Raw genomic sequence first — 14,656 nt, 5'->3', positions numbered from 1 at the left:
ATCATGTAAAAGCCCTTATCTGATTTTCCATATGGATAGGGCAGAGTTGAGGACTCGTCCCCAATTTCTCCCTAAGGTGGTGTCAGCATTTCACCTGAACCAGCCTATTGTGGTGCCGGCGGCTACTAGTGAATTGGAGGACTCCAAGTTGCTAGACGTTGTCGGGGCCCTGAAAATATATGTTTCCAGGACGGCTGGAGTCAGAAAATCTGACTCACTGTTTATCCTGTATGCACCCAACAAGCTGGGTGCTCCTGCTTCTAAGCAGTCTATTGCTCGCTGGATTTGTAGTACAATTCAGCTTGCACATTCTGTGGCAGGCATACCACAGCCAAAATCTGTAAATGCCCATTCCACAAGGAAGGTGGGCTCATCTTGGGCGGCTGCCCGAGGGGTCTCGGCTTTACAACTTTGCCGAGCAGCTACTTGGTCAGGGGCAAACACGTTTGCAAAATTCTACAAATTTGATACCCTGGCTGAGGAGGACCTGGAGTTCTCTCATTCGGTGCTACAGAGTCATCCGCACTCTCCCGCCCGTTTGGGAGCTTTGGTATAATCCCCATGGTCCTTACGGAGTTCCCAGCATCCACTAGGACGTCAGAGAAAATAAGAATTTACTCACCGGTAATTCTATTTCTCGTAGTCCGTAGTGGATGCTGGGCGCCCATCCCAAGTGCGGATTGTCTGCAATACTTGTAAATAGTTATTGTTAACTAAAAGGTTATTGTTGAGCCATCTGTTGAGAGGCTCAGTTGTTTTTCATACTGTCAAACTGGATATAGTATTACGAGTTGTACGGTGTGATTGGTGTGGCTGGTAAGAGTCTTACCCGGGATTCTAAATCCTTCCTTATTATGTCAGCTCGTCCGGGCACAGTGTCCTAACTGAGGCTTAGAGGGGGGTCATGGTGGGAGGAGCCAGTGCACACCAGGTAGTCATAAATCTTTCTAGAGTGCCCAGCCTCCTTCGGAGCTCGCTATTCCCCATGGTCCTTACTGAGTTCCCAGCATCCACTACGGACTACGAGAAATAGAATTACCGGTGAGTAAATTCTTATTTTTTTATTTTCAGTGAGATCTGCTGGCAACAGACTCACTGCTACGAGGGACTAAGGGGAGAGAAGCGAACCTACCTGCTTGCAGCTAGCTTGGGCTTTTTAGGCTACTGGACACCAATAGCTCCAGAGGGATCGAACACAGGCCCAGCCTCTGTCGTCCGGTCCCGGAGCCGCGCCGCCGTCCCCCTTACAGAGCCAGAAGCAAGAAGAGGGTCCTGGAAATCTGCGGCAGAAGACTTCGGTCTACATCAAGGTAGCGCACAGCACTGCAGCTGTGCGCCATTGCTTCCCATGCACACCTCACACTCCGGTCACTGATGGGTGCAGGGCGCTGGGGGGGGGGCGCTCTGGGCTGCAATATTGAGTACCTTGGCTGGCAAATAACACATAATATAGTCATAGAGACTATATATGTGTAAAATACCCCTGCCAGATATACATAGAAAAAAGCGGGAGAAGTCCGCCGAAAAAGGGGCGGGGCTATCTCCCTCAGCACACTGGCGCCATTTTCCCTCACAGCTCCGCTGGAAGGATCGCTCCCAGGCTCTCCCCTGCAGTTTCCAGACTACATAGGATAAAAAAGAGAGGGGGGGCCCTAAATTTAGGCGCAATATTGTGTATACAAGCAGCTATTGGGAAAATCACTCAGTTATAGTGTTAATCCCTGTGTTATATAGCGCTGTTGGTGTGTGCTGGCATACTCTCTGTCTCCCCAAAGGGCTTTGTGGGGTCCTGTCCTCAGTCAGAGCATTCCCTGTGTGTGTGCGGTGTGTCGGTACGGCTGTGTCGACATGTTTGATGAGGAGGCTTATGTGGAGGCGGAGCAGGTGCCGATAAATGTGATGTCACCCCCTGCGGGGTCGACACCTGAGTGGATGGTTATGTGGAAGGAATTACGCGACAGTGTCGACTCCTTACATAAAAGGTTTGACGACATAGCAGATGTGGGACAGCCGGCTTCTCAGCCTGTGCCTGCCCAGACGTCTCTAAAGCCATCGGGGGCTCTAAAACGCCCGCTACCTCAGATGGCAGACACAGATGTCGACACGGATACTGACTCCAGTGTCGACGATGATGAGACTAGTGTACATTCCAATAGAGCCACCCGTTACATGATTACGGCAATGAAAAATGTGTTGCATATTTCTGATATTACCCCAGGTACCACAAAAAAGGGTATTATGTTTGGGGAGAAAAAACTACCAGTGGTTTTTCCCCTATCTGATGAATTAAATGAAGTGCGTGAAGAAGCGTGGGCTTCCCCCGATAAGAAACTGGTAATTTCTAAAAGGTTACTAATGGCGTACCCTTTCCCGCCAGAGGACAGGTCACGTTTGGAGACATCCCCTAGGGTGGATAAAGCGCTCACACGTCTGTCAATAAAGGTGGCACTACCGTCTCCGGACACGGCCGCCCTAAAGGAGCCTGCAGATAGAAAGCAGGAGGCTATCCTGAAGTCTGTATATACACACTCGGGTATTATACTGAGACCGGCTATTGCTTCAGCATGGATGTGCAGTGCTGCAGCTGCGTGGTCAGATTCCCTGTCGGAAAACATTGATACCCTAGACAGGGACACTATATTGCTAACCGTAGAGCATATTAAAGACGCTGTCTTGTACATGAGAGATGCACAGAGGGATATTTGCCGGCTGGCATCTAAAATAAACGCAATGTCCATTTCTGCCAGGAGAGGATTGTGGACTCGGCAGTGGACAGGAGATGCAGATTCTAAAAGGCACATGGAAGTATTGCCTTACAAGGGTGAGGAGTTGTTTGGGGATGGTCTCTCGGACCTCGTTTCCACAGCGACAGCTGGGAAGTCAGCATTTTTACCCCATGTTCCCTCACAGCCAAAGAAAGCACCGTATTATCAGGTACAGTCCTTTCGGCCCCAGAAAGGCAAGCGGGTTAGAGGCGCGTCCTTTCTGCCCAGAGGCAGAGGTAGAGGGAAAAAGCTGCAACATATAGCCAGATCCCAGGAACAAAAGTCCTCCCCTGCTTCCTCTAAGTCCACCGCATGACGCTGGGGCTCCACAGGCGGAGCCAGGTACGGTGGGGGCCCGTCTCAAGAACTTCAGCGACCAGTGGGCTCGCTCACGGGTGGATCCCTGGATTCTACAAGTAGTATCTCAGGGGTACAAGCTGGAATTCGAGACGTCTCCCCCTCGCCGTTTCCTCAAATCTGCCTTGCCGACAGCTTCCCCGGACAGGGAGGCAGTGCTGGAGGCGATTCACAAGCTGTATTCTCAGCAGGTGATAATCAAGGTAGCCCTCCTTCAACAAGGACTGGGTTACTATTCCACAATGTTTGTGGTACCGAAACCGGACGGTTCGGTGAGACCCATTTAAAATTTAAAATCCTTGAACACTTATATAAGAAGGTTCAAGTTCAAGATGGAATCGCTCAGGGCGGTGATTGCAAGCCTGGACGAGGGGGATTCCATGGTATCACTGGACATCAAGGATGCTTACCTGCATGTCCCCATTTACCCTCCTCACCAGGAGTACCTCAGATTTGTGGTACAGGACTGTCATTACCAATTCCAGACGTTGCCGTTTGGTCTGTCCACGGCACCGAGGGTATTTACCAAGGTAATGGCCGAAATGATGATGATACTCCTTCGGAATAAGGGAGTTTTAATTATCCCGTACTTGGACGATCTCCTTATAAAGGCGAGGTCCAGGGAACAGTTGTTGATCGGTGTAGCACTAGCTCGGGAAGTGCTACAACAGCACGGCTGGATACTGAATATTCCAAAGTCGCAGCTGGTTCCTACAACGCGTCTACTGTTCCTGGGGATGGTTCTGGACACAGAACAGAAAAAAGTATTTCTCCCGGAGGAGAAGGCCAAGGAGTTGTCCTCTCTAGTCAGAGACGTCCTAAAACCAAAACAGGTGTCGGTGCACCACTGCACGCGAGTCCTGGGAAAGATGGTGGCTTCTTACGAAGCAATTCCATTCGGATTGTTCCATGCAAGGATCTTTCAGTGGGATCTGTTGGACAAGTGGTCCGGATCGCATCTTCAGATGCATCGGCTGATAACCCTGTCTCCAAGGACCAGGGTGTCGCTGTATTGGTGGCTGCAGAGTGCTCATCTTCTAGAGGGCCGCAGATTCGGCATACAGGACTGGGTCTTGGTGACCACGGATGCCTGCCTTCGAGGTTGGGTGGCAGTCACACAGGGAAGAAACTTCCAGGGACTATGGACATGTCGGGAGACTTCCCTACACATAAATATTCTGGAATTAATGGCCATTTACAATGCCCTAAGTCAGGCAAGACCCCTGCTTCAACACCAGCCGGTGCTGATCCAGTCAGACAACATCATTGGGTCGCCCATGTAAACCGACAGGGCGGCACAAGAAGCAGGATGGCAATTGCAGAAGCCACAAGGATTCTCCGATGGGCGGAAAATCATGTGTTAGCACTGTCAGCAGTGTTCATTCCCGGAGTGGACAACTGGGAAGCAGACTTTCTCAGCAGACACGACCTCCACCCGGGAGAGTGGGGACTTCATCCAGAAGTTTTCCAAATGATTGTACACCGGTGGGAAAGGCCACAGGTGGACATGATGGCGTCACGCCTCAACAAAAAGCTAAAAAGATATTGCGCCAGGTCAAGGGACCCTCAGGCGATAGCTGTGGACGCTCTGGTAACACCGTGGGTGTACCGGTCGGTATATGTGTTCCCTCCTCTGCCTCTCATACCCAAGGTACTGAGACTAATAAGAAGGAGAGGAGTAAGAACTATACTCATTGTTCCGGATTGGCCAAGAAGAGCTTGGTACCCAGAACTTCAAGAAATGATCTCAGAGGACCCATGGCCTCTGCCGCTCAGACAGGACCTGCTGCAGCAGGGGCCCTGTCTGTTCCAAGACTTACCGCGGCTGCGTTTGACGGCATGTCGGTTGAACGCCTGATCCTGAAGGAAAAGGGCATTCCGGAGGAAGTTATCCCTACGCTTATTAAAGCTAGGAAAGAAGTGACCGCAAACCATTATCACCGCATATGGCGGAAATATGTTGCGTGGTGTGAGGCCAGGAAGGCCCCAACGGAGGAATTTCAGCTAGGTCGATTTCTGCACTTCCTACAATCAGGGGTAACTTTGGGCCTAAAATTGGGTTCCATGAAGGTCCAGTTTTCGGCTCTATCGATTTTCTTCCATAGATAAATCTGCAGATCAATTGATCGGCAGATATATCTACTAGTGTGTACCCACCTTTACTCGTCAACTTTGCGCCACCATAATCATTTGTATAGGTGTGGGGAATCTTATACTCCCTTATCCAGAGAACACCCAAAATGATGGGCAATGGCCACACACAAATAGAATTAGAATAATTTGATTATTCTTTTTAATTGAATAAAATATTAAGACAATCGATATGACCTGGATCCTTGCTTGCTCTATTTCTCTAACGTCCTAGAGGATGCTGGGGACTGCGTAAGGACCATGGGGATAGACGGGCTCTGCAGGAGACATGGGCACTTTAAGAATTTAGTTCCTGGTGTGCAATGGCTCCTCCCTCTATGCCCCTCCTCCAGACCTCAGTTTGATACTGTGCCCAGACGAGCTGGGTGCTTTTCAGTGAGCTCTCCTGAGTTTACTGATAAAAAACCTAACAAAATACTTTCTATTTTCAGGGAGCTCTGCTGGCAACAGACTCCCTGCATCGTGGGACTGAGGGGAGAGAAGCAGCCCTACTCTCTGAAGCTAGGTCCTGCTTCTTAGGCTACTGGACACCATTAGCTCCGGAGGGATTGGTACGCAGGATCTCACCCTCGCCGTCCGTCCCGGAGCCGCGCCGCCGTCCCCCTCGCAGAGCTGGAAGATAGAAGCCGGGTGAGTATGATAAGAACAGAAGACTTCAGAGGCGGCAGAAGACTTCATGATCTTCACTGAGGTAACGCACAGCACTGCAGCTGTGCGCCATTGCTCCCACACACCTCACATACTCCGGTCACTGTAAGGGTGCAGGGCGCAGGGGGGGAGGGGGGGAGGGGGGGGGGGGCGGCGCCCTGGGCAGCAATATAAACCTCTGATTTGGCAAAAGGAGCATATATACAGCTGGACACTGTATATATGCATGAGCCCCTGCCAATTTTACACTTTTAGCGGGACAGAAGCCCGCCGTCGAGGGGCGGGGCTTCTCCCTCAGCACTCACCAGCGCCATGTTTTTCTCCACAGCACCGCTGAGAGGAAGTTCCCCAGACTCTCCCCTGCTTATACCACGGTAGAAGAGAGGGTTTTAAAGAAGAGGGGGGGCTCATAATTTGGCGCAGATAATAACAGCGCTACTGGGTAAACATTAAATTGCTGTGTTTTTTCCTGGGTCATATAGCGCTGGGGTGTGTGCTGGCATACTCTCTCTCTGTCTCTCCAAAGGGCCTTGTGGGGGAATTATCTTCAGATGAGCATTCCCTGAGTGTGTGGTGTGTCGGTACGTGTGTCGACATGTCTGAGGTAAAAGGCTCTCCTAAGGAGGAGATGGAGCAAATGTGTGTGTGTGAGTGGTGTCTCCGTCGACAACGCCGACACCTGATTGGATATGTGAAGTAAAGTGCTGATGTAAATTTATTGCACAAAAGATTAGAGAACAGACAGTGAATCTACACAGGTCTGTCCCTATGTCGCAGAGACCTTCAGAGTCTCACAATGGTCACTATCCAAAATAATAGACACTGATATCGACACGTAGTCCGACTCCAGTGTCGACTACGATAATGCAAAGTTACAGCCAAAACTGGCAGAAAAGTATTCAATATATGATTATTGTAATAAAAGATGTTTTGCATATCACTGATGACTCATCTGTCCCTGACACGAGGGTACACATGTTTAAGGGGAAGAAAGATGGGGTAAATTTCCCTCCTCTCATGAAGAAAAAGAGCAGGAATCTCCAGACAAGAAGCTGCAGCTTCCCAAAAAGAATTCTCAGGGAGTATCCTTTCCCTACTAGGGCCAGGATACGATGGGAATCTTCCCCTAGAGTGGACAAAGCTTTGTCACGTTTACCCAAAAGGTAGAGCTGACTTAACAGCTATCCTCAGGGATCCTGCAGATAGCTTGCAGTAAAAGTACTTTGAAGTTCATTTACACACATTCTGGTACACTACTCAGACCGGCGATTGTGTCGGCATGGGTTTATAGCGCTGTAGCAGCGTGGACAGATCCCTTATCAGCGGAGATTGAAACCCTAGATAAGGATACCATGGTATTGACCCTAGTATATGTGTGTGTATATATATATATATATATATGTGTGTGTGTGTGTGTGTGTATATATATATATATCATGCCCAAAGAGACATTAGTCTACTGGGTTCTAGAGTCAACGCTATGTCGATTTCTGCTAGAAGTGTCCTGTGGAACATGCAATGGACAGGTGATGCCGACTAAAAGAGGCATATGGAAGGTTTACCTTACAAGGCTGAGGAATTGTGTGGAGAAGGGCTCTCGGACCTGGTCTCCACAGCTATAGCTGGTAATTCTTTTGCCTTATATTCGCTCACAGTCTAAGAAAGCACGACATTATCAAATGCAGTCCTTTCGGTCGCAGAATAACAAGAAAGTACGAGGAGCCTCCTTTCTTACCAGAGTTAAGGGTACAGGGCACAGCTAGTTCCCAGGAACAGATGTCCTCACCGGCCTCTACTACATCCAACGCATGACGCTGGAGCTCCGCTAAGGGAGTCCGCCCCTGTGGGAGCACGTCTTCGACTCTTCAGCCACATCCGAGTTCACTCACAGGTGGTTCCCGGGGCAATAAAAAATTGTTTCTCAGGGTTACAAGCTGGAATTCAAAAGGTGCCTCCTCACCGTTTTTTTCCTTATCGGCCCTACCGGCTTCTCCCCCAGGAAGGGAGATAATCTTAAATACAATTTACACATTGTATCTCCAACAGGTGGTGCTCAAGGTTCCTCTCCTGCAACAAGGAAGGCGATATGATTCAACCTTGGCTGTAGTCCCGAAACCGTACGGTTCGGGCAGACCTATTTTTAAAATTAAAATCTCTAAACTATACGGGAAAAGGTTCAAATTTAAAGTGGAATCGCCCAGAGCGATCATCGCCAGCCTGGAAGGGGGGGATTTGATGGTGTATCTAACATAAAGGCTGCATACCTTCATGTTCCCATTTATCCACCCCATCAGGCGTACCTGACAATTGCGGTACAGGATTGTCATGACCAATTTCAGGGTAATTGGCGGAAATAATGGTGCTCCTACGCAAGCAAGGAGTCACAGTTGTCCCACACTTGGACGATCTCCTAATAAGGGCGAGATCAAAAGAGCAGTTGTTGAACAGCGTGTCACTTTCGCTGAAGGTGTCACAGCAACACGGCTGGATTCTCAATTTCCCGTGGTCACAGTTGGTTCCTATAACTCGTCTGCCCTTCTTGGGTATGATTCTGGATACAGACCAGAAATGGGTTTACCTTCAGATAGAGAAGGCCCAGGAACTCATGACTCTAGTCAGGGACCTATTAAAAACCAAGACAGGTGTCATTGCATCACTGCACTAGAGTCCTGGGAAAAACATTCCCTTCAGCAGGTTCCATGCGAGGACTTTCCAATGGGACCTACTGGACAAGTAGTCCGGGTCACATCTACAGTTTCATCAGTTGATCACCCTATCCCCCAGGGCCAGGGTATCTCTCCTGTGGTGGCTGCGGAGTGCTCACCTTCTAGAGGGCCGCAGATTCGGCATTTAGGACTAGATCCTGGTGACCACGGACGCGAGCCTCCGAGGCTGGGGAGCAGTCACACAGGGAAGAAATTTCCAAGGTCTTCGGTCAAGTCAAGAGACTTGTCTTCACATCAACATATTGGAACTAAGGGACATATACAATGCCCTACGTCAAGCGGAGACCTTTCTTTGCGACCAACCGGTTCTGATCCAGTTAGACAACGTCACCGTAGTAGCTCATGTAAACCGCCAAGGCGGCACAAGGAGCAGAGTGGCGATGGCGAAAGCCACCAGAATTCTTCGCTGGGCGGAGAATCATGTAAGAGCACTGTCAACAGTGTTCATTCCGGAAGTGAACAACTGGGAAGCAGACTTCCTCACCAGACATAGTTTCCTAAAATCACACTGGTTTGAACCACTTAAAACGGCGGAGTTAAAATATCTCACGTGGAAGGTGGTCATGTTATTAGCCTTGGCTTCGGCTAGATGTGTCAGAATTAGCGGCTTTGTCACATAAAAGCCCCTATCTGGTTTTCCATATGGATAGAGCAGAATTGCGGACCCGTTCGCAATTTCTGCCGAAAGTGGTATCATCTTTTCATATGAACCAACCTATTGTGCCTGTGGCTACACGTGACTTGGAGGATTCCGAGTTACTTGATGTGGTCAGGGCTTTGAAAATGTACGTGGCCAGAACAGCTAGAGTCAGGAAAACTGAAGAGCTGTTTGTCCTGTATGCATCCAACAAGATTGGTGCCCCAGCTTCAAAGCAAACTATTGCTCGCTGGATTTGTAACATGATTCAGCAAGCGCATTCTAAGGCTGGATTGCCGTTACCAAAATCGGTCAAGGCCCATTCCACTAGGAAGGTGGGCTCTTCTTGGGCGGCTTCCCGGGGGGGTCGGCACTACAGCTGTGTCGAGCTGCTACTTGGTCGGGTTCAAACACTTTTGCAAAATTTTATAGGTTTGATACCCTGGCTGAGGAGGACCTCATGTTTGCTTAATCGGTGCTGCAGAGTCATCCGCACTCTCCCGCCCGTTTGGGAGCTTTGGTATAATCCCCATGGTCCTTACGGAGTCCCCAGCATCCTCTAGGACGTTAGAGAAAATAAGATTTTACTTACCGGTAAATCTATTTCTCGTAGTCCGTAGAGGATGCTGGGCGCCCGTCCCAAGTGCGGACTTCTTCTGCAATACTTGTATATAGTTATTGCTTCAATAAGGGTTACGTTATAGTTGCATCGGTCTTGCACTGATGATATGTTGTTTTCATACTGTTAACTGGGTAGTTATCACAAGGTATACGGTGTGATTGGTGTGGGCTGTTATGAATCTTGCCCTTGGATTAGCAAAATCCTTTCCTCGTAATGTCCATCTCCTCTGGGCACAGTTTCTCTAACTGAGGTCTGGAGGAGGGGCATAGAGGGAGGAGCCAGTGCACACCAGGAACTAAATTCTTTTTTAAAGTGCCCATGTCTCCTGCGGAGCCCGTCTATCCCCATGGTCCTTACGGAGTCCCCAGCATCCTCTACGGACTACGAGAAATAGATTTACCGGTAAGTAAAATCTTATTTTTTCTTTTACTTATTTTTATCTTTGGGTAACACCACTGTGAAATGTGTGATGGAATTATCTTTGTTGTACAACTCGTATACACATAAAGATGCACATTTGATGTAATTCTTTGTCGTTCTTCAATAAAAGAAACTTTTGAAAAACCCAAAAAAGTAGACCTCATTCAAAAACAAAGGTTTTATTGATAAAGCCACATATGAAGACATGATGATGATTTGCCTAACACCCTCTTTCCGGTGTGCCCTTAAAGGTAAATGCTTCAGATCATAGACATTAGATATTGCACCCGAACCCTACATGTTTTGTCCTTTACACTGACTTCTTCAGGGTTACACATGAAACAATGATAGTCAATGGTAAAAAATCTCACACAAGAAGTATCTCGAGCACAGTGGATCATATATATATATATATATATATATATATATATATATATATATATATATATATATATACACATATACAGGTTGAGTCTCCCTTATCCAAAATGCTTGGGACCAGAGGTATTTTGGATATGGGATTTTTCCATATTTTGGAATAATTGCTTACCATAATGAGATATCATGGTGAAGGGACCTAAATCTAAGCACATAATGCATTTATGTTACATATACACCTTATACATACAGCCTGAAGGTCATTTTAGCCAATATTTTTTATAACTTTGTGCATTAAACAAAGTGTGTGTACATTCACACAAATCATTTATGTTTCATATACACCTTATACACACAGCCTGAAGGTCATTTAATACAATATTTTTAATAACTTTGTGTATTAAACAAAGTTTGTGTACATTGAGCCATCAGAAAACAAAGGTTTCACTATCTCAATCTCACTCAAAAAAGTCCGTATTTCGGAATATTCCGTATTTCGGAATATTTGGATATGGGATACTCAACCTGTATGTGTGTGTGTATATATATGTATATATATATATATATATATATCTATCTATCTATCTCAAACAGTGTACTATTGGGTTTTGTTTATTTTAGTTAAAAATAAAAAGTAAAATAGAATAAGGTTCAATTCGCGCCAAACTAACCGCTTGTTGTATTATAGTAAAATATGAATGAAAAGGTGGATGCTATAATCTTTTTCTAGCTGTGGTATTAACTTTGGCTTTAGTATTATATAGTACATTTTTAAGTATAGACTGATTCCGCCATTATCAGTATGAGCCATCAGGAGAGTAAGATCCAGCCATTTCTGCTGCAGTACTTCCAAACAGTTCTCTATTCTGCTTTTCAGGCCAGTTGGTGAAAATGCTGCTTTTCACTGAAGTTACTCGTTATCTGGACTTTAAAGTGATTGAAGGCAGTTTTGTCTACAAAGGAGGAAAAATTTATAAGGTTCCGTCTACAGAAGCAGAAGCTCTGTCATCTAGTGAGTAACTTACAAGATAAAGTCCTTTTTTTTCATTTGTAAAGCATGACTACTGTATATGAGTACTAGTGTATTTAAATAAGCATCTTCAGGCTTGCAAAGAAATGTGTGAAAGCTCTTCACTGCAGACCAATTGATCTTTAGAAAGTCATGTCACTCTACTTACGCAAATGAGAAAGAAATGCAGAAGAAATTATACCTCCTTAGTGGGAACATTGTTAAGTTATATATTAGGCACGGGAGGCATATACCCAAGGGTGGCACATGGATGCTTGTGTTGGTACTGTCAGCCCAAGAAGTGCCAGTAACTGCAAGATATCCACTAGGACGTTAGAGAAACTGTACTGTACCATAAGCCATCTTGAATGTTATGTCAATGGGTAGGACATGCACATTCTGCCCCTGTAAGCTGACCTACTTAGTAAATATGTACACATAATTAAAATGTCATAGTTGGTTGCTTTTTATTTTATTTAATTGACTATCCTCAAATGAAAGCTTATAATCAATAAAAATAATACAATTAGCCAGGCGGGGTGCGGCGGTTACTGTTGTACCTAGAGGTGCCCTCACCTCTAAATCCTCCCTTGGATGTCATAGGTTATTGTCCTTTAGGTCAAGACCCTAAAGAACAAATTTTGTGCTGCGCAGAAAGTTAATCTTATGGGGATGATACAATTGTCTGTAGCTTTTGTCTAAAGAGCCCCAGAGCCATCCAACTGTCTTGTGTGACCAGTTAAATCACCCCCACCTAATTGCTGCAATGGCCCCTTTCTTGCCCTAATGCATTAAATTAGCAGTGTTGAGCAGCTTTTCCTTTGCCAAGTGGTGGCCCGGCACTCGTGACCAGCCCCAAACCCTACTTTATGCAGGTTTCTACTTGCAAATCAGATGAGTGCAGCCTCGGGGCAGGTTGCACAAAGCTGTTGAATAGCTCCTGGGAAATTTAGACAGGAGCTTCAAACACTATAATCCGTTCTTTATGAATGCTTGTGAAGGGCCCCATACACTAGAGCGACCACATGTCGGAGGCGATCACACCGGCAGGATCGGCCAAGATACATTGTATGCTGCTCTTTTGCATACAATATATCTTGGGCGATCCCAGCCATGCCCCCAGGTCGGACCTGATTGAATCTGCTGCACATTCAATCTGGAGGATCCGATCCGATGCTCACTGGAACGCGAATCGGATCGGAAACACCTCAAAAATGCCCGATTTCATCCAAAATATCGGGCCAAATGCCCAAAATCGGCTGTAATCAGGCATTATCGCTCTAGTGTATGGGGCCCTTTACAGTGGGTCCAGATAGAATTTGGCAGTAATATCCTTTCTCTATCGTCCTAGTGGATGCTGGGGTTCCTGAAAGGACCATGGGGAATAGCGGCTCCGCAGGAGACAGGGCACAAAAAGTAAAGCTTTTTCCGATCAGGTGGTGTGCACTGGCTCCTCCCCCTATGACCCTCCTCCAGACTCCAGTTAGATTTTTGTGCCCGGCCGAGAAGGGTGCAATCTAGGTGGCTCTCCTAAAGAGCTGCTTAGAAAAAGTTTAGCTAGGTTTTTTATTTTACAGTGATTCCTGCTGGCAACAGGATCACTGCAGCGAGGGACTGAGGGGAGAAGGAGTCAACTCACCTGCGTGCAGGATGGATTGGTTTCTTGGCTACTGGACATCAAGCTCCAGAGGGACGATCACAGGTACAGCCTGGATGGTCACCGGAGCCACGCCGCCGGCCCCCTTGCAGATGCTGAAATCAGAAGAGGTCCAGAATCGGCGGCTGAAGACTCCTGCAGTCTTCTAAAGGTAGCGCACAGCACTGCAGCTGTGCGCCATTTTCCTCTCAGCACACTTCACACGGCAGTCACTGAGGGTGCAGGGCGCTGGGAGGGGGGCGCCCTGGGAGGCAAATGATTACCTAGAAAGGCTAAAAATACCTCACATATAGCCCTAGAGGCTATATGGAGATATTTAACCCCTGCCTAATTTTTCTAAATAGCGGGAGACGAGCCCGCCAGAAAAGGGGCGGGGCCTATCTCCTCAGCACACGGCGCCATTTCCTCTCACAGCTCCGCTGGTCAGGACGGCTCCCAAGTCTCTCCCCTGCACTGCACTACAGAAACAGGGTAAAACAGAGAGGGGGGGGCACATTTATGGCGATATTTTGATATAACAAAGCAGCTATAAGGGAGCACTTATTATAAGGCTATCCCTGATATATATATATAGCGCTTTTGGTGTGTGCTGGCAAACTCTCCCTCTGTCTCCCCAAAGGGCTAGTGGGTCCTGTCTTCGTTAGGAGCATTCCCTGTGTGTCTGCTGTGTGTCGGTACGTGTGTGTCGACATGTATGAGGACGATATTGGTGTGGAGGCGGAGCAATTGCCAAATATGAGGATGTCACCCCCTAGGGAGTCGACACCAGAATGGATGCCTTTATTTATGGAACTACGGGATAGTGTCAACACGCTAAAGCAGTCGTTTGACGACATGAGACGGCCGGACAATCAATTAGTGCCTGTCCAGGCGACTCAAACACCGTCAGGGGCTGTGAAACGCCCTTTGCCTCAGTCGGTCGACACAGACCCAGACACAGGCGATGACTCCAGTGGTGACGGTGACGAATCAACCGTATTTTCCAGTAGGGCCACACGTTATATGATTTTGGCAATGAAGGAGGCGTTACATTTAGCTGATACTACAGGTACCACTAAACAGGGTATTATGTGGGGTATGAAAAAAACTACCTATAGTTTCTCTATCGTCCTAGTGGATGCTGGGGTTCCTGAAAGGACCATGGGGAATAGCGGCTCCGCAGGAGACAGGGCACAAAAAGTAAAGCTTTTCCAGATCAGGTGGTGTGCACTGGCTCCTCCCCCTATGACCCTCCTCCAGACTCCAGTTAGATTTTTGTGCCCGGCCGAGAAGGGTGCAATTCTAGG

General features: G+C 47.4%; 1 protein-coding gene across 1 annotated transcript in view; it reads left to right on the top strand.

Annotated features, from left to right (window-relative positions):
• Positions 1-14,656, top strand: part of GDI2 (GDP dissociation inhibitor 2) — a 203,189-nt gene that overhangs the window by 83,798 nt on the left and 104,735 nt on the right. Inside the window, exon 4 of the mRNA XM_063926788.1 lies at positions 11,582-11,716. Coding sequence (XP_063782858.1) covers positions 11,582-11,716 — 135 coding nt within the window. The remainder of the gene's footprint in view (positions 1-11,581; positions 11,717-14,656) is intronic.

The sequence above is a fragment of the Pseudophryne corroboree genome, chromosome 6, assembly GCF_028390025.1.
Source record: "Pseudophryne corroboree isolate aPseCor3 chromosome 6, aPseCor3.hap2, whole genome shotgun sequence".
NCBI lineage: Eukaryota > Metazoa > Chordata > Amphibia > Anura > Myobatrachidae > Pseudophryne > Pseudophryne corroboree.
Note: the sequence above shows the minus strand (reverse complement) of the source record. Positions and strands in the feature narration are given on the sequence as shown.